The following is a 13,388-nucleotide window of genomic DNA, read 5'->3' as shown; positions in this document are numbered from 1 at the left end:
CTCTGTGTGTTTTCCCTCTGGGAGGGGGCCTGGGAGCTGGAAACACTGTTCACATCCTCTCCCCACCCTCTCTTTGGAGGGCTGCACTCACTGGGGCTGAAGCCAGAGAGGAGATGGTGGCCTGAAGAAGACTTCCAGCTCACTGCCTAGACTCATGTGGAGAATGAAGGCCTTGCCTTCGGGCACGGGCCACGGGGGCCTCTTCCAAGTCAATCAGTATTTCCTCTTCCTTCTCTCCAGCCCTCCTCAGGTCATGATCGGTACAGTCCAGATCAATACAACCCAGTTCAGTTCAATTCAAAGCATTTTTATGGAGCACCTGCAGTGTATCAGGACCCTTTAAACCTGCTCAATGGAGGGCCCAGCAAATGGGAACTTGGTATGATCTAGGCCCCAGATTGAACTCTGAATTAGGACTACTCTTCCACTTTCAACAATCCAGAACTTTTTTTTTAAAATTTTTATTGTAGTAACATATATACAACATAACACTTCCCATATCAAACACTTTCAGGTATACCATTCAGTGATGTTAATTGCATTCACAGTGTTGTGCTACCATCACCACCCTTCAGTGCCAAAGCTTTTCCATCATCCCACACAGAAACTCTGTACCCGTTAATCTCCTGGCCTTTTGTCCAGCTGGCTCCCATCTCTCAACTCCTCTTTCCTCAGTTGTTAAAATGGGCCAGTCAATGAGACCATGAAGGTTTTCTTACCACTCCTCTCTCATTAACCTTTTATATCTGCACTAATGGAGGGAACCGATGACACTAGTAATATGAGAGCAGAAAATTAAACTAATGTAAGACCTTGTAGCAGTAACTGTAATTTGAATTGTTTTCGTTTGTTAACATGTAAAAATGTGGTAATGAGCTTATTTCATAGTTGTGGAGGACATACTATTTTGACAGTCAGAGAGGAAGGGAAGGGGGAGCAGGAGGGGCAGTAAGGACATATTCTGGAAGCTTGTTTGGATTTTACAGCTGCCGCTGGATATCAGGGATGTGTTCTGTTGGTATATCTGGACTCTTGAGAATGGGCTCAGAACTGGGAGGGTTCTGAAAAATCATCTGTCACCCTGCTGCTTGAGTGTAATCTGCAGACAGGGAGCTGGGCATCCTCTGGGAGCTCATTAGGAATGCAGATTCACTGGGTCAAGAATTTGTATTTCAAAGTTCAGTGGGCGAGGGGCCGGCCTACAGTCCCAAAGTAAAGTGAGTGAGTCAGGACCCGAATCCAGGTGTCCTGGTTCCTGGCCCTGTCCTGTTTTTTTTTTGTCCTTGCTCCCCAGAGATCTGCTGGCTTCTTGTGCCCGGAAGGGGGCCCTATGCGCCAACCTCGGGAAGGAGAAACAAGGACTTCTCCCAAATCAGTGCTCTTTGATCTCAGTTTTGACCGGGCCTCTTTGCTCCTGATGACCCCTTGCAAGTCCGTGGAGCATCAAAAGCCCTAGAGGAGGAAAAATTCCACTCACCAGCCCAATCCGGCCTGGGGCAGGCTGGGTTAAGTGGCCCACTTTTGTCATTCTTAGACCATCTCTGGTCGGGCAGAATCTGGAGACGTGTTGGGGTGAGGTGGGGTGCTTGGGCAGGAACTCTGGGTGACTTGGGCATCTGGACAGGACCCTCAGACATTCCCTTTCATCCCTTTTTCAGGGACCCCTCTTTGTCAGGCTATTTCAGATGTGTTGCACCCCCACCCCCGCCCCCAGCCCTCTTCAGGCTGCAGACAGATCTCTGTGTGGATGAGGCAGTGTCCCAGGACGGTCAGGGTCACGGACGCTGGGCAGAGCGTCCTGGACTCAGTGCAGCAGCACCCTTTAGAGGACCTCAGGAGGAGCCGGTGGCTAGGGCACAATGCTTGGCCATTGTGAAAGGCCCCGATTCGTGTCAACATCAGTCCACATTGTACTGTACTTCCTCTTCTTTTTGGGATCCTCTGCTCGTTCTTTGTGGACTTCTCTTGCCCAGCCAGCACCCCCTTCCTTTCCCCCACGACCCCCCAGGCCTTGTTTTGGTATGCGTGTCCCTTCCCAGAACCTCGGCCTCTCCTTTCCTTTTCCTTGCTTAGTTGCTCTTCCTGTGATCTGCCAGGACCCACCCCTCCCTTCGGGTCTGGGCGGCCGGCCCCCTCCCTCCCTTCCTCTCTCCCGGGCCCTTCCTCCACTCTTTCTATTCCTGGTTGGACCAGCCTCTCCCATTGTCCGTTCCCAGGAAAGGGCCGTCTCGCTGGTGCAGGGGTGGGGGGACCAGAGCCAAGGAGAAAGGCCAGTGCCGGAAGCCCCCGCCCGGAGCGCCGCAGCTCGCAGCGGGGTGGCGGGCGCCGGCGAGTGCCCGCGTCCTTTTTCTAACTTAGCCAACAGTTTCAGTCCGGCACCCACAAGCGGAGGCTGGTGACTTCCTGGCTGCCTCTTCTAATTTCAGCCGACCCCAAAGGCGCGGGGGGCGGGGGGGAGGGCGACGGGCAGGGGCGGGGAGGGAGCCGCAGGTGTCCCGGAAAGCTTCCCAGCAGCGACCTTCCCCGAGGTTGCAGGGTCTGAGCGCCTCGGGGCGGGTTTGGGGTCTTGGGGGGTCAGGGCTGTGGGGTCCGACGCTGCTGTTCCAGAGCTGCTCTGTCTCAACTTGGGACCCCGCTGAGTGCCTCTGGCCGAGTGGAGGTGGGTGGGTTTCCAAAAGCATCCCTTGGGGAAAGACGGGTAGACCCCCCCCAGACCACAGCCCACTGGCAGCATCTCAAGAAGCAGGCGTTACCCAGATTCTGCGTGGAAAGGGCAAGCCCTTCTTGCACACAGGCCTTCAAGTACTTTCCCTCTACCAGTTCCTGCCTCAGTCTAGAGATTTCTCTCTCTCTCTCTCTCTTCTGTTTTTGGTCTTCCTAAAACTGCACAGCTCAAATGGGACCAAAGTATTTTTGTTCCTTGCATGCAGAAACAGATGTTCAGGTCAAACTCCAGATACATTCAGATGCAGCAGCTGCAGTCACTGGGCAGCCCAAAGCCCCTCATATTTGGAAGATGTGGGAGCTAAGAGGGCCCTAGCCCAATCCCCTATTTTACCAGCAGAGGAAAGGCCCATGGAGGCAAGAGACCCTTTTGAGGCCAAGACAGAAGCTTTAGAAATCCCTGGGAAAACAACTTCAGGATAAATTACAGAGAGTAGTAGCTGGAAAAATTTGAAATCTGACAGCCCTGGGTGCCAGGCTGGCTCTGCCTCCCCCAGCTGTGCAAGCCCCAGCCAACAGCACACCCCCCAGGTTCCGCAGGGGTTCTGCCTGCCCTCTGCAGGTGGAAGGAGGGAGGATGCTGTGACCTCTTGGGGCCGAAGGGGAGCCTGTGCTGCGTGCATCTTTCTGTGAGGGAGGGCAATGCCCGGGACCTGGGGCCAGGCATCCTGGAGAGAGAGCCCTGGCCCCACCAGACAGGAGGAATATGGAGAGGCAGAAAGAGTGGGATTTTTACACCAGGCAGGTCTGGCTAGGTGACCTTGGATGAGCCCCACTCTCACTTCTTACCTTGCAGGATGGTTGTGAGGGTCGAGGGTGACGTCATAAAGGACTTGGTGCAGTGACTGGTGCACAGGAGGTCCCCGAGAAATGGTCACGCATCATTATTTTCAGAGCGGAGGTTGCCCTGTGATGTCCTGGGGGGACCTGCGCACTCCGTGTGCACACAGGGAGAGACTGGTCGTTGCTTGGCGGGAACCGCAGTACAAAAGCATTGTTGGCGATGTCACTCTTAGGTCTGCTGTCAACTTGGAGTTGGGACATGGTGGCAGTCGGGGTTTGGGAAGTTGGAGTTGAATGCAGGGTCTGTGCCCTCCCCTGAGACAAGCTTCAGAGGTCTGGGAACTCATATGGTATGCAAAATATGGTGTCTAAGGGGAGAGAGCCCACAGATTTTATCAGATTCTCAAAGAGATCCATGACCAAAAGAATTAGGAGCCCTGGTTTGGAAGTTCAGCAAGGCAGGCCTCACGAGCATGGTCAGAGGCCATGGCAGGGGGTGTCTGCCTCAACCCTGTGCCCTGGTGTGGCCAGCTGACCTCACACTGTGCCTCAACTAGTAAGTGAGAGCCAGTCAGGGATGTCAGTGCCTGATCGGTTCACCTGCCCTGCATTAGTTTGAGGTCCAGCTGGACCACTGGGTTTGGGTCTGGGAAGCACGGTGAGGAGTGAGGACCAGTGGAGCCAAGCCTCTGTGGGGGGCGGCCCTGGAATGGGGGCCCCCCGAGGTGGGAGGGTGGAGCCTTTTGAGGCACGAGGGCCTGAGGAGTGGCATGGGTGAGGGATGGGCCTGGAGGCCAGTGTCCTGCCTCAATGGGCTTGGTCAAAAAGGTTAGAAAATTCTCTCTAGGCCCCAAATTCCAGTTTGAGGGTTACCACTTCAGGATCCTGCCTCAAAGCCTTCCGAGCCTTTTTCAGAGCCGGCAGACCTGAACTCCTTCCCCTCTTACTTAGTGCTCCATTTCTCCCCCACCATGACTTCCTTATAGTATTAGCTCTATCTTACCGATGTTTTTCTCATAAACTACTTCAAATCATTTGGGAAGCAGGGAGAACATAAATAGAAAAAGGAAAGAAAGAAAAGATACTCATATAAAGAAAAGCTCCTGGAGCAGTTGGGGTTTCAGTTGTGGGCTGCTTTGTTCGCTTTCTTAAAAGAGATTTTTTCTTTTTTTTTTTTTTTAAATAAATGGATTATGCTCTTTAAAGAAAATGTAGAAAATTTGTTCGGAAAAAAAAAAAAAAAAGAAAAAGAAATTGCCCATAATTGTATTTTACAGGCAACCACAGTTAATACTTTGTTATATTTCCTTCTAGTCTTTTAAGTATAAGATAGAATTAAAATATATATGTATATACTATAAATGGTATCCAGCTTTCTTAACATTATATCGTATATAATGTGGACAGTTTTCCATGGTACTACAAATTCTTTTATAAAGATTTAAAATACATTAGTCCCTCATAGTTAGATATTTAGACCCCCAATTTAAATTACTGTAAACAAAACATTGACAAACGTAAAGTTCATGCTTATGTTTATGAATTTTGTCCATAAGGTTCTTTCCACAGTTAAGGTCATTTCTCTGAGAAAGATTCAGACCTGGAGTTGGGAGGAGAAGGGTCAGCAGCAGCGTCGGTGTGAGCATGCGTGTGTGGGTGTGTGAGGGCTGCATGCATCACTGCTCCTGCATAGACTGGGCCACTGAGGCAGGCCTCCTCCCATGGCCGCATGAGAGCCAAGTGACTCATTCTCAGCCTGTGGGTCTCGTTGGTGGGACGGAGGGAGAGAAAGCCTCTCAGTGACTCAGTTGCTGGGCCTGAAATCCCTCTGGGTGTCCAGGCTGAGCATGACAAGCCCTCTGGGCCTGGTGACAAATACTCCCCTCTGTCAGGGCTACCTCTGGGGTTGTAGAGATTAATGGAGCCTGATGAAGTGTTTATGCCCTGCGTGGCCTCGCCTCCGCTCAGATGTGCTCTCAGACCCATACAGCTTTCCAGCTTGGCTGAGCTCGGTTCCAAGGCAGGCTGGGCTGGTTTTCTCCTCAAAAAGGCTGGTCAGTGGGGTCAGCCAGCGGGTAAGCTAAAGTTAACTTAGTTATTATGGCTTGTTTGTTAATGAGGAAAGGACCATTTGTGAAGATGCCAAACCGTTCAGAAATGTTGCACAGTACTTGGGATTTAACGTCCCAGGACAAATTTTGTGTTCAGGCAAAAGAAAGAAATTGACAGTGATTTTAAGTCCTGACTGAACTCCCAAGGGTCCCTTGTGCTTCACTGAGCTTTAATTTTATTTTTTTTTTTGAAAAATATTTTTCCTATGAAGTTACAAATCTTGGAAGTGGTGAGAGGCCCGGGCGATCTCACCGGACTCATCAGTGTAGCAGGAATTCTCTTTTGTGGAGGGAAGCTTAGGTTGAAGCTAAGCCCTGAGGTGGGTGGAAGTCGAGACAAGCAGATTATGTCACCACTGTCTTAGGGGTCAGCTGTTCAATGAAAGCTGAATTCCCATCCTACTCGATTGCAGGGGCTGAGGGAAAAGGTTGGCTTCTCCTAGGCTAGAGTTAACAGGAACAAACCAACTCATTCTCAGAGATGACATTCAAAAGCAAAGGCTGGATATCTTGGGTGTGACTGAGTCCAAAAACATTTGACCTTTATTTGTAAATTCCAGAGCCCACTATACTAGCTTGCACATAGGTGCTGTTCAGAGTGACCTTCTGCAGAGAAGCAAAGTGCCTATAGACTTGAATCCATTTGAAAAACCCTGTTAAAGTCAATGTAAAAATATCTAAAATGCTTTGAAGAATTCAGATCCGAGATGTTTCTGATATAAAGTAGTCTGTGAACAAGCCAACCTGAAATCTTGGAAGTGAGATGTACCCCTAGCTGAGAGAGCCAAGAGATTCTGTTCAATGGGACCCATATTTGCAACCTACCTACCATGTGCCAGGTGCAGTGCTTGGCTCTAGGGGACAGAGATGTGTAAGAATGAATTTTTTGCATCAAGTTGCTCATAGTCTAGTTGGGGAAAGATCCAATATGGCTAATCATGGTACCAAGAACACTTAGGAGGGAGTAACTGTTTCTGGTTAGGGAGTTGTAAAACCCAAAGGAAGAAACGTCTGAGCTGGGCTTAAAGAGTGAATAGAATATTGATGCTGAGAGTTGTGGGAGTAGGGTCTGGAAGATAGGAGCACAACCTGAGCAAAGACACAGAGATGGATATTAGTGGTGTTCTCGGGAATAGTCATTTATGAGACTGTTGGGGAGGGGGAAAAGCATAGGATGATTTGGAAATGGTTAAGTTGTTGCCAGCTTGTGCAGGGCTTTGATAGTTATCGTAAGAATTTTGAACTTTATTCTTTAGATAATAGGATCCCATGGAAAGTTTTTGAGCAGGGAAGTAACTTGCAAACACCAATTAAAAATTCTCTCTCTCTCTCTCTCTCTGTCTCTCTCCCTCTCTCCTGCCCCCTCTCCCTCTCCTTCTCTCCCTCTCTCCCTCTCTTCTCTTCTCTTTCTTTTTCACACACACACACACACACACACACACAGACACACACACTTTAAAGTTACATAAAACAATAATCTAGGGACATCTGTGCTATAGCTTACCACTTTATCCACTTTGCTCTTTTTATTATTTCAGAGCATGGTTTTGTTGGATATTCACCAGAACTGCTACAGAACAATACTCTGCCAGATTATAGCCCTGGAGAGTCTTTCTTCACCGTCTTTGGGGTATTCTTTCCAGCAGCTACAGGTACTGTAATTTGGATTCTTTTTCACTCTCATTTTGGGGATATAAATGCTTGGTTCTCCAAACTTAGTATCGTAATTGCCCTGCACGTACTCTTAGGATGTGTGTCTGACTGTAGGAGCTGGCCTTAGCCGTGACTAAGAATTTATTATTTTACAGAGAATGTGCTTTTATGATTCCTGAAGACTCCCAGCATGATTTACTCTTCCTTACCCTTCCTTAGGTATTGACACCTCTTGGCCAAGTTAGTAGGGGGACTGTTTCCCTTAGGGTTGAACGGGATGAATTTCTCTGCAGGACAAGCTGGAATGAAGACATACCTGGTCTGGAGCCCCCATTCTCCTTACCTCCGGTTGTGCATCTTTTCCTAGGGGTCAGAGAAATGCTATTTTCTTTCCTTGATAAACTGGATGCAGATTAAATCAGGATACCATGGACAATGACAGAAGCTCCTTACCCTACCCTTCTCCACTCTTCTCCCCAGTGGCCACGGAGGAGCCTTTGAAAGCTGAGGTCCCTAGAGGGCTTGGCAAACTGGCCTGGAATGCAGTAAGAAAGCATGTTGACCAGCTGATCCACAGGAAAAACTGTTTGCTAAGGGTTGAGCTTGTCCCCAGGGCACAAGACCCCGACCAACATTTCCATCTTGATCAAGGCTGTGTTGATAACCTGTGTGGCTGATTTTATCTCCTTTTCTTCCTCTCCTCTTCCCTCTGGCTTTCTACATATGGCTATTTCCTTACTCATTATCAGCTCCCTTAATAGGATTGGGGGTAGAAAGAGGAGGAAAGCAAAACTAGCAATTTTGCTTCATTGATTCAATTCTTAGAAAAGGTTTTGTGGAAGTAGGGGCTAAAACCCCTCTGTAGCATAAGGTTTGTGGATTACATGTGGGTTTTGACAAACCATTTTTCTCCCTCCCTAACCTTCTTAATTAAAAAAATATTGTCTTTCCCCCTTTGTTCATTGTAATGGTTAGTTTCTATTGATCCATCTTGAGGTTCACCGACTCCTTCTTTTGTCATTTCCAATTTGCTGTTAAGCCCATCCAGTAAATTTATTTAATGGATAATTTTTTTCAGTTCTAAAATTTCCATTTGATTCTCTTGATAGTTTTATTTCTCTGATGAAAAATTCATCATTATGAATTTCTATTTGTTCATTAATTAAGAGCATATATTCCTTTACATCCTTGAGCATAGTTATGATAGCTGCTTTAAATATCTTTGCTAATTTCAATATCTGGGTCAGCTCAGGATAGTTTCAATTGAATGCCTTTTCTCATGGGTTCAGGTCATGTTTTCTGTTTTTTCATGTGTCTGAGAATTTTGGAATGCATTCTGGGCATTAGTGATTACTGTGTTGTACAGACTCTGGATTATGCTATATATTCAGCAGAAGAATCGTCTTTCCTTTTTTGTTTAGCTGGACTCACATTACAAACTCTGTATCCCCTGTGGTGGAGAGCAGCTGAAATCTCCATTCAGTTTTTTTATCCTTAGCTGGGCTGCTTGGAATTTGTCCCATACTAGTGTGTTTCTGGAATCAGCCAGAGGTAGGGACAGAGTTTATACATAGAATCTTGGGCTCCTCTCTCTTTCCCAGGATTTCTCCCCTTACTTTCTAGCTTCTCTGGTAGCCCTGAATGCTGTCCTTTAATTTTTCAAGCCAGTAAAATTGCAAGTTTCTGTCAGAATTTGGGCCTCCTGCATGGTGCCACCTGGCCTTCAGACAAAAGCTATAAAAAATGGAACAAAACAATACAAAACAAAGCAAGAAACTCACTTAGTGTGTCCTTTTCTTCCAAGTATAAACCTGCCCTCTGGTTTTTACCTGATTGTGGTCATTCAGGTAGTTGTTTTTAAAATATTTTTTTCAGAATTTATACTTGTTATCTGTGAAAGGATTGTCCAATAGTAGCTACTCTGCCATTACTGGAAACAGAACCTCCTCCTTAATGATTGAGTCTTGATTGGATCTAGTTTCTCTGGTTTTTGGAAATCTTTGCAATTAGACTTTGTAGTAGTAAGGCTGAGACAGAGTCATATGGTCCTGATGTCACCTGGACCAAATTTGCATCTTACCCCCTAGAATTTCCAGCCAAATTTACCTGACACGTCCAAGCATTTTAATGCTGTTCTTTTTACATGTGCTCTTGACTAGTGAATAACAACCTTCTTTTACTATAGAAGTCAGTCAACTGACTCTCCAAATTCTGTCAGTCAGTAGATACTTGTTGGGACCTTCTAGTAAAGAGCTGCTATAGATTTGGAATTGTTGGTAATATAAAGCAGTAGAGAACAAAATCCCTGCCCCCTAAGTAATTGTATAGTCTAGCGGGGAGGAGAAAACAAAGAAACACTAGAATATTAAGCTGTGGGTTCTCTATTTATTTATTTATTTTTCTATTTATTTTTGTATTTTCAACTTCTAGCTCAATGTCTAACATTCAGTGTTGGTAGAATACATTGAAAGATTTTAAGGGTTAAATAATACAAGAGATAAGTAATTGTCAGTATTTAGTGTGAATGAATGCCAGGTAAAAAGTATAGACACTAACTTCTGTAGAAAGGGTAGTAAGTAGAGACTTTAGTTGGGTTTTTTGAAAGTGAGTGAGGCTGGAGAGAGGAGGAGAGAAGCACTCCAGGTTGGGGAAATGGATTAGGAAACTGTAAAGTGCATTTGGGGTGGGGAGTGAATTGCAGAGCCAATTTGAGGGCAGGGTTCAAAAAGATAGTAAGAGAAACTGTATCCTGGGTTAGAAAAGTATGTTGGTTCCAGTTTTTTATGGCCCTAAACTGGCATTCTGATATAGTTGATCATGGGAGAGTAATATGATCAGAACAGTGTTTTAGGAAGAAACGAGCAGACATCTGCAGGGCACTCATTTCTGCTATCAGCACCCACAATAGTGTTCATCAGTGGTTGCTTTCCAGAAAGTCCAGCATGTGATGGAGAGAGCCTTTGCCAAAACCTTGCGAAGCACTTCTTGGCTTTCACTGAGCAAAGCCTGCAAGGTTTCCCATAGCCCTTCCACCTCTGACCTCTCCTGGACTGTGTCTTTGTGGATAAGGAGTGATGTTGGGAAGGTGACAGATGCCACCCCTTCCCCATCACCTGGTGAGGGGGCTGTATTTAAACTGACTCAATTCTCTTCCATTTAAAATTAACAAACCAGGGAACATCTGCTTTCAGTCAAGTTGGTATGACAGGAACCAGATTTACCTTACTGCCTGAAATAACTAGAAAACTAGACTAAATATATGAAGCAACAACACTGAAAACATTGGGTAACAAGAAACAAAGGACAGTAATCCCTGAGATGTGGAAAACTGATGAGGTGAACCCTGCAATTGCCCCAGCTTTCCACCTGAAGAATATTTACAGGCCATGGCACAGGGAGGGAATACATACCCAAGAGGAGCCCTGAGTTGAGGAGATGAGTCTGAAAGTCTGGAGAAGCCAAGGCAGCTAAAGTTCACAGAGCAGAGTACCAAAAAGGAGAGAGCTGCACAGAGAGAGAACTCTGGAGATCTCCAGAAGTATTCAGTTGAGTGCTGATAAGTGCATGCATGTGAGGAATCTACCCAAGGCCAGGTAGAGAACCACCCAAAAGATTAGAGGTAAGAGTTCCCAAATATCACACAGGGTTGTGAATAGTATCTATTCCCCATAGCCAGAATGGAAAACTTGATAATTCACGGGATATCAGGTAGAGTACTAAGAAGCATCTTACTTACTTTGGTACTGGGTAGAAACTAACTCTAGGCTAAATGCAGCTCTGGTCCCACTTAACAAAGCTTAAATGCAAGAACTGAATGAATCAAACTGTTTCCAAGTAGCTTAATCACATCCCAGAACAAAGCTTGGGAATATTTATTGGAACATACCCAACTAGATAAAATTCACAATTTCTGACATCCAGTAAAAAATTACCAGGCATGCAAAGAAGCAGCACAATACAACCCATAATAAGGAGAAAAACCAACCAATCAATTGAAGCTGATCCAGAAATGATAGATGAAAGAATTAGAAGGACACATAAATATAAATGATCTAAACACCCCAATTGAAAGGCAGAGATTCTCAGATTGGATAAAAAAGCAAGACCCACTTATATGTTGCCTATAAGATCCATTTTAATTTAAAACCACAAATAAGTTAAAATTAAAAGGATGGAAAATTGTATATTGCTAACACTAACCTAAACAAACCAGAGATGGCTAAATAAAATACAGAAAAAGTAAATTTATGAGCAAAGAATATTACCAAGGATAAAGAGATTTATTTCGTAGTGATAAAGGGTCAATTTAGGAAGAGAACATAAAAATCTAAAATGTTTATGGACCTATAACAGAGCTCAAAATACATGAAACAAAACTGATAGGACTGCAGGGAGAAATAGACAAGTCCACAATTATTGTCATAGATTTCAATGCTCTAGTTTCAATGATTTATAGAATAAGTAGAAAATCAGTAAGGATATAGAAATCTTGAACACCTGTCAATCAACCTGACCTAACTGATACTCTGTTAAACAACAGAACTTAAATTCTTTCAAGTGTACATAGATCATTCAACAAGCTAAATCATATTCTGGGCCATAAAAAATGTCTCAATAAAGTAAAAATGATCAAACTCATCCAAAGTATGGTCTTTGATCACAATGTAATTAAGTTAGAAATCAATAGGAGAAAGATATTTGGATACTCATACCCACCAGTTTTTTGAAACTAAACAACAGACTTTAAAAAACAACAACCAAGTTTCAAAGGAAAAATGAAAAGGGCAATTAGAAAGTATTTTGAACTGAATGAAAATGAAAACACAACATATAAAATTTCTGGGGTGCAGCTAAAGCAGTACTTAGAGTTATTTATAACATTAAACATATATTAGAAAAGAAGAAAGTTCTCAAATAAATTCCTCAGTTTCCACCTTGAAAAACTAGAAAAAGTAAAGCAAATTAACCCAAAGTAAGCAGAAGAAAGGAAATAATAAGGATCAGATTTTTGAAAAAGGTGCAAAGGGAATTAAGTGGAGAAAGGATAGACTTTTCAACAAATGGTGCTGGAAACAATTAAATAAAAATTAGAAAAACAATAGTGAAAATTAATGAAACTGAATGCTGGTCTTTTGAGAAGTTCAATAAAATTGATAAACCTCTAGTCAGACTTATCAGAGTAAAAGAGAGAAGACATAAATTACCATTATCAGGAATGACAGAGGCTACATTACTACAGATCCTACAGGTAGTAAAAGGATAAGAAAAGAATATTATAAACACCTTTGTGCCAGTAAATTTGACAACTTAGATGAAATGAAAAAATTCCTTGAAAGACACAGCTACCAAAGCTTACACAAGAAGAAATAAAAAACATGAATAACCTATATATATATATTAAAGAAATTGAATTTGAGGTTCAAAAATACCCATAAAGAAAGATTTAGGCTCAAATGGCTTCACTGGTGAATTCTACTAAGCATTGAAGAAAGAATTTCTTGCGGAAAATTGAAGAGGAATGAAAGAATACTTCCCAACTCTTTCTATGAGGCTAAGCATTGCTCTGATACCCATAGAAGAAAAATATGTTGCAAGAAAACTATAGAGTGATATCCCTAATGAACATAGATTCAGAAATTCTTAACACAATTTTAACAAATCAAATCAAACAGTATATAAGAAGGATAATACATCATGATTATATAGAATTTATCCATGGAATGGAAGATTATTTTAACACTTGAAATCAATCAATGTAATTTGCTGAGTTCCCAATCAATATAGTTTGACAGAATAAAGGAGAAATATCATATGACCATCTCCACAGGTACAGAAAAAGCATTTGTAAAATTCAACATATATTCCTGATGGAAACTCTCAGGAATAGCAATAGATAGTGTAGCAATGGTGTAAAGTAGATAAATAGACCAATGGAACAGAATAGAGTCCAGAAAAAGACTCCTACAAATACGTTCAATTGATTTTTGAAAAAGGTGCAAAGGGATTCAGTGGAAAAAGGATAGATTTTTTCAACAAGTGGTGCTTAAATATTGGATAACCACATGCCAAAAAAGAACTTTGGTTCTACTTCACACTATATAAAAAAAATTACCTCAA

The 13,388-nt window shown here is 43.8% G+C and overlaps 1 protein-coding gene across 1 annotated transcript in view; it reads left to right on the top strand.

Moving 5' to 3' along the window:
• Positions 1-13,388, top strand: part of SLC12A8 (solute carrier family 12 member 8) — a 139,567-nt gene that overhangs the window by 58,061 nt on the left and 68,118 nt on the right. Inside the window, exon 5 of the mRNA XM_037815469.1 lies at positions 7,157-7,270. Within this exon, the coding sequence (XP_037671397.1) occupies positions 7,157-7,270 (114 nt within the window). The remainder of the gene's footprint in view (positions 1-7,156; positions 7,271-13,388) is intronic.

Source organism: Choloepus didactylus, chromosome 1 (assembly GCF_015220235.1).
Source record: "Choloepus didactylus isolate mChoDid1 chromosome 1, mChoDid1.pri, whole genome shotgun sequence".
NCBI classification, from domain to species: domain Eukaryota; kingdom Metazoa; phylum Chordata; class Mammalia; order Pilosa; family Megalonychidae; genus Choloepus; species Choloepus didactylus.
This window is presented reverse-complemented; position numbering and strand designations above follow the sequence as displayed.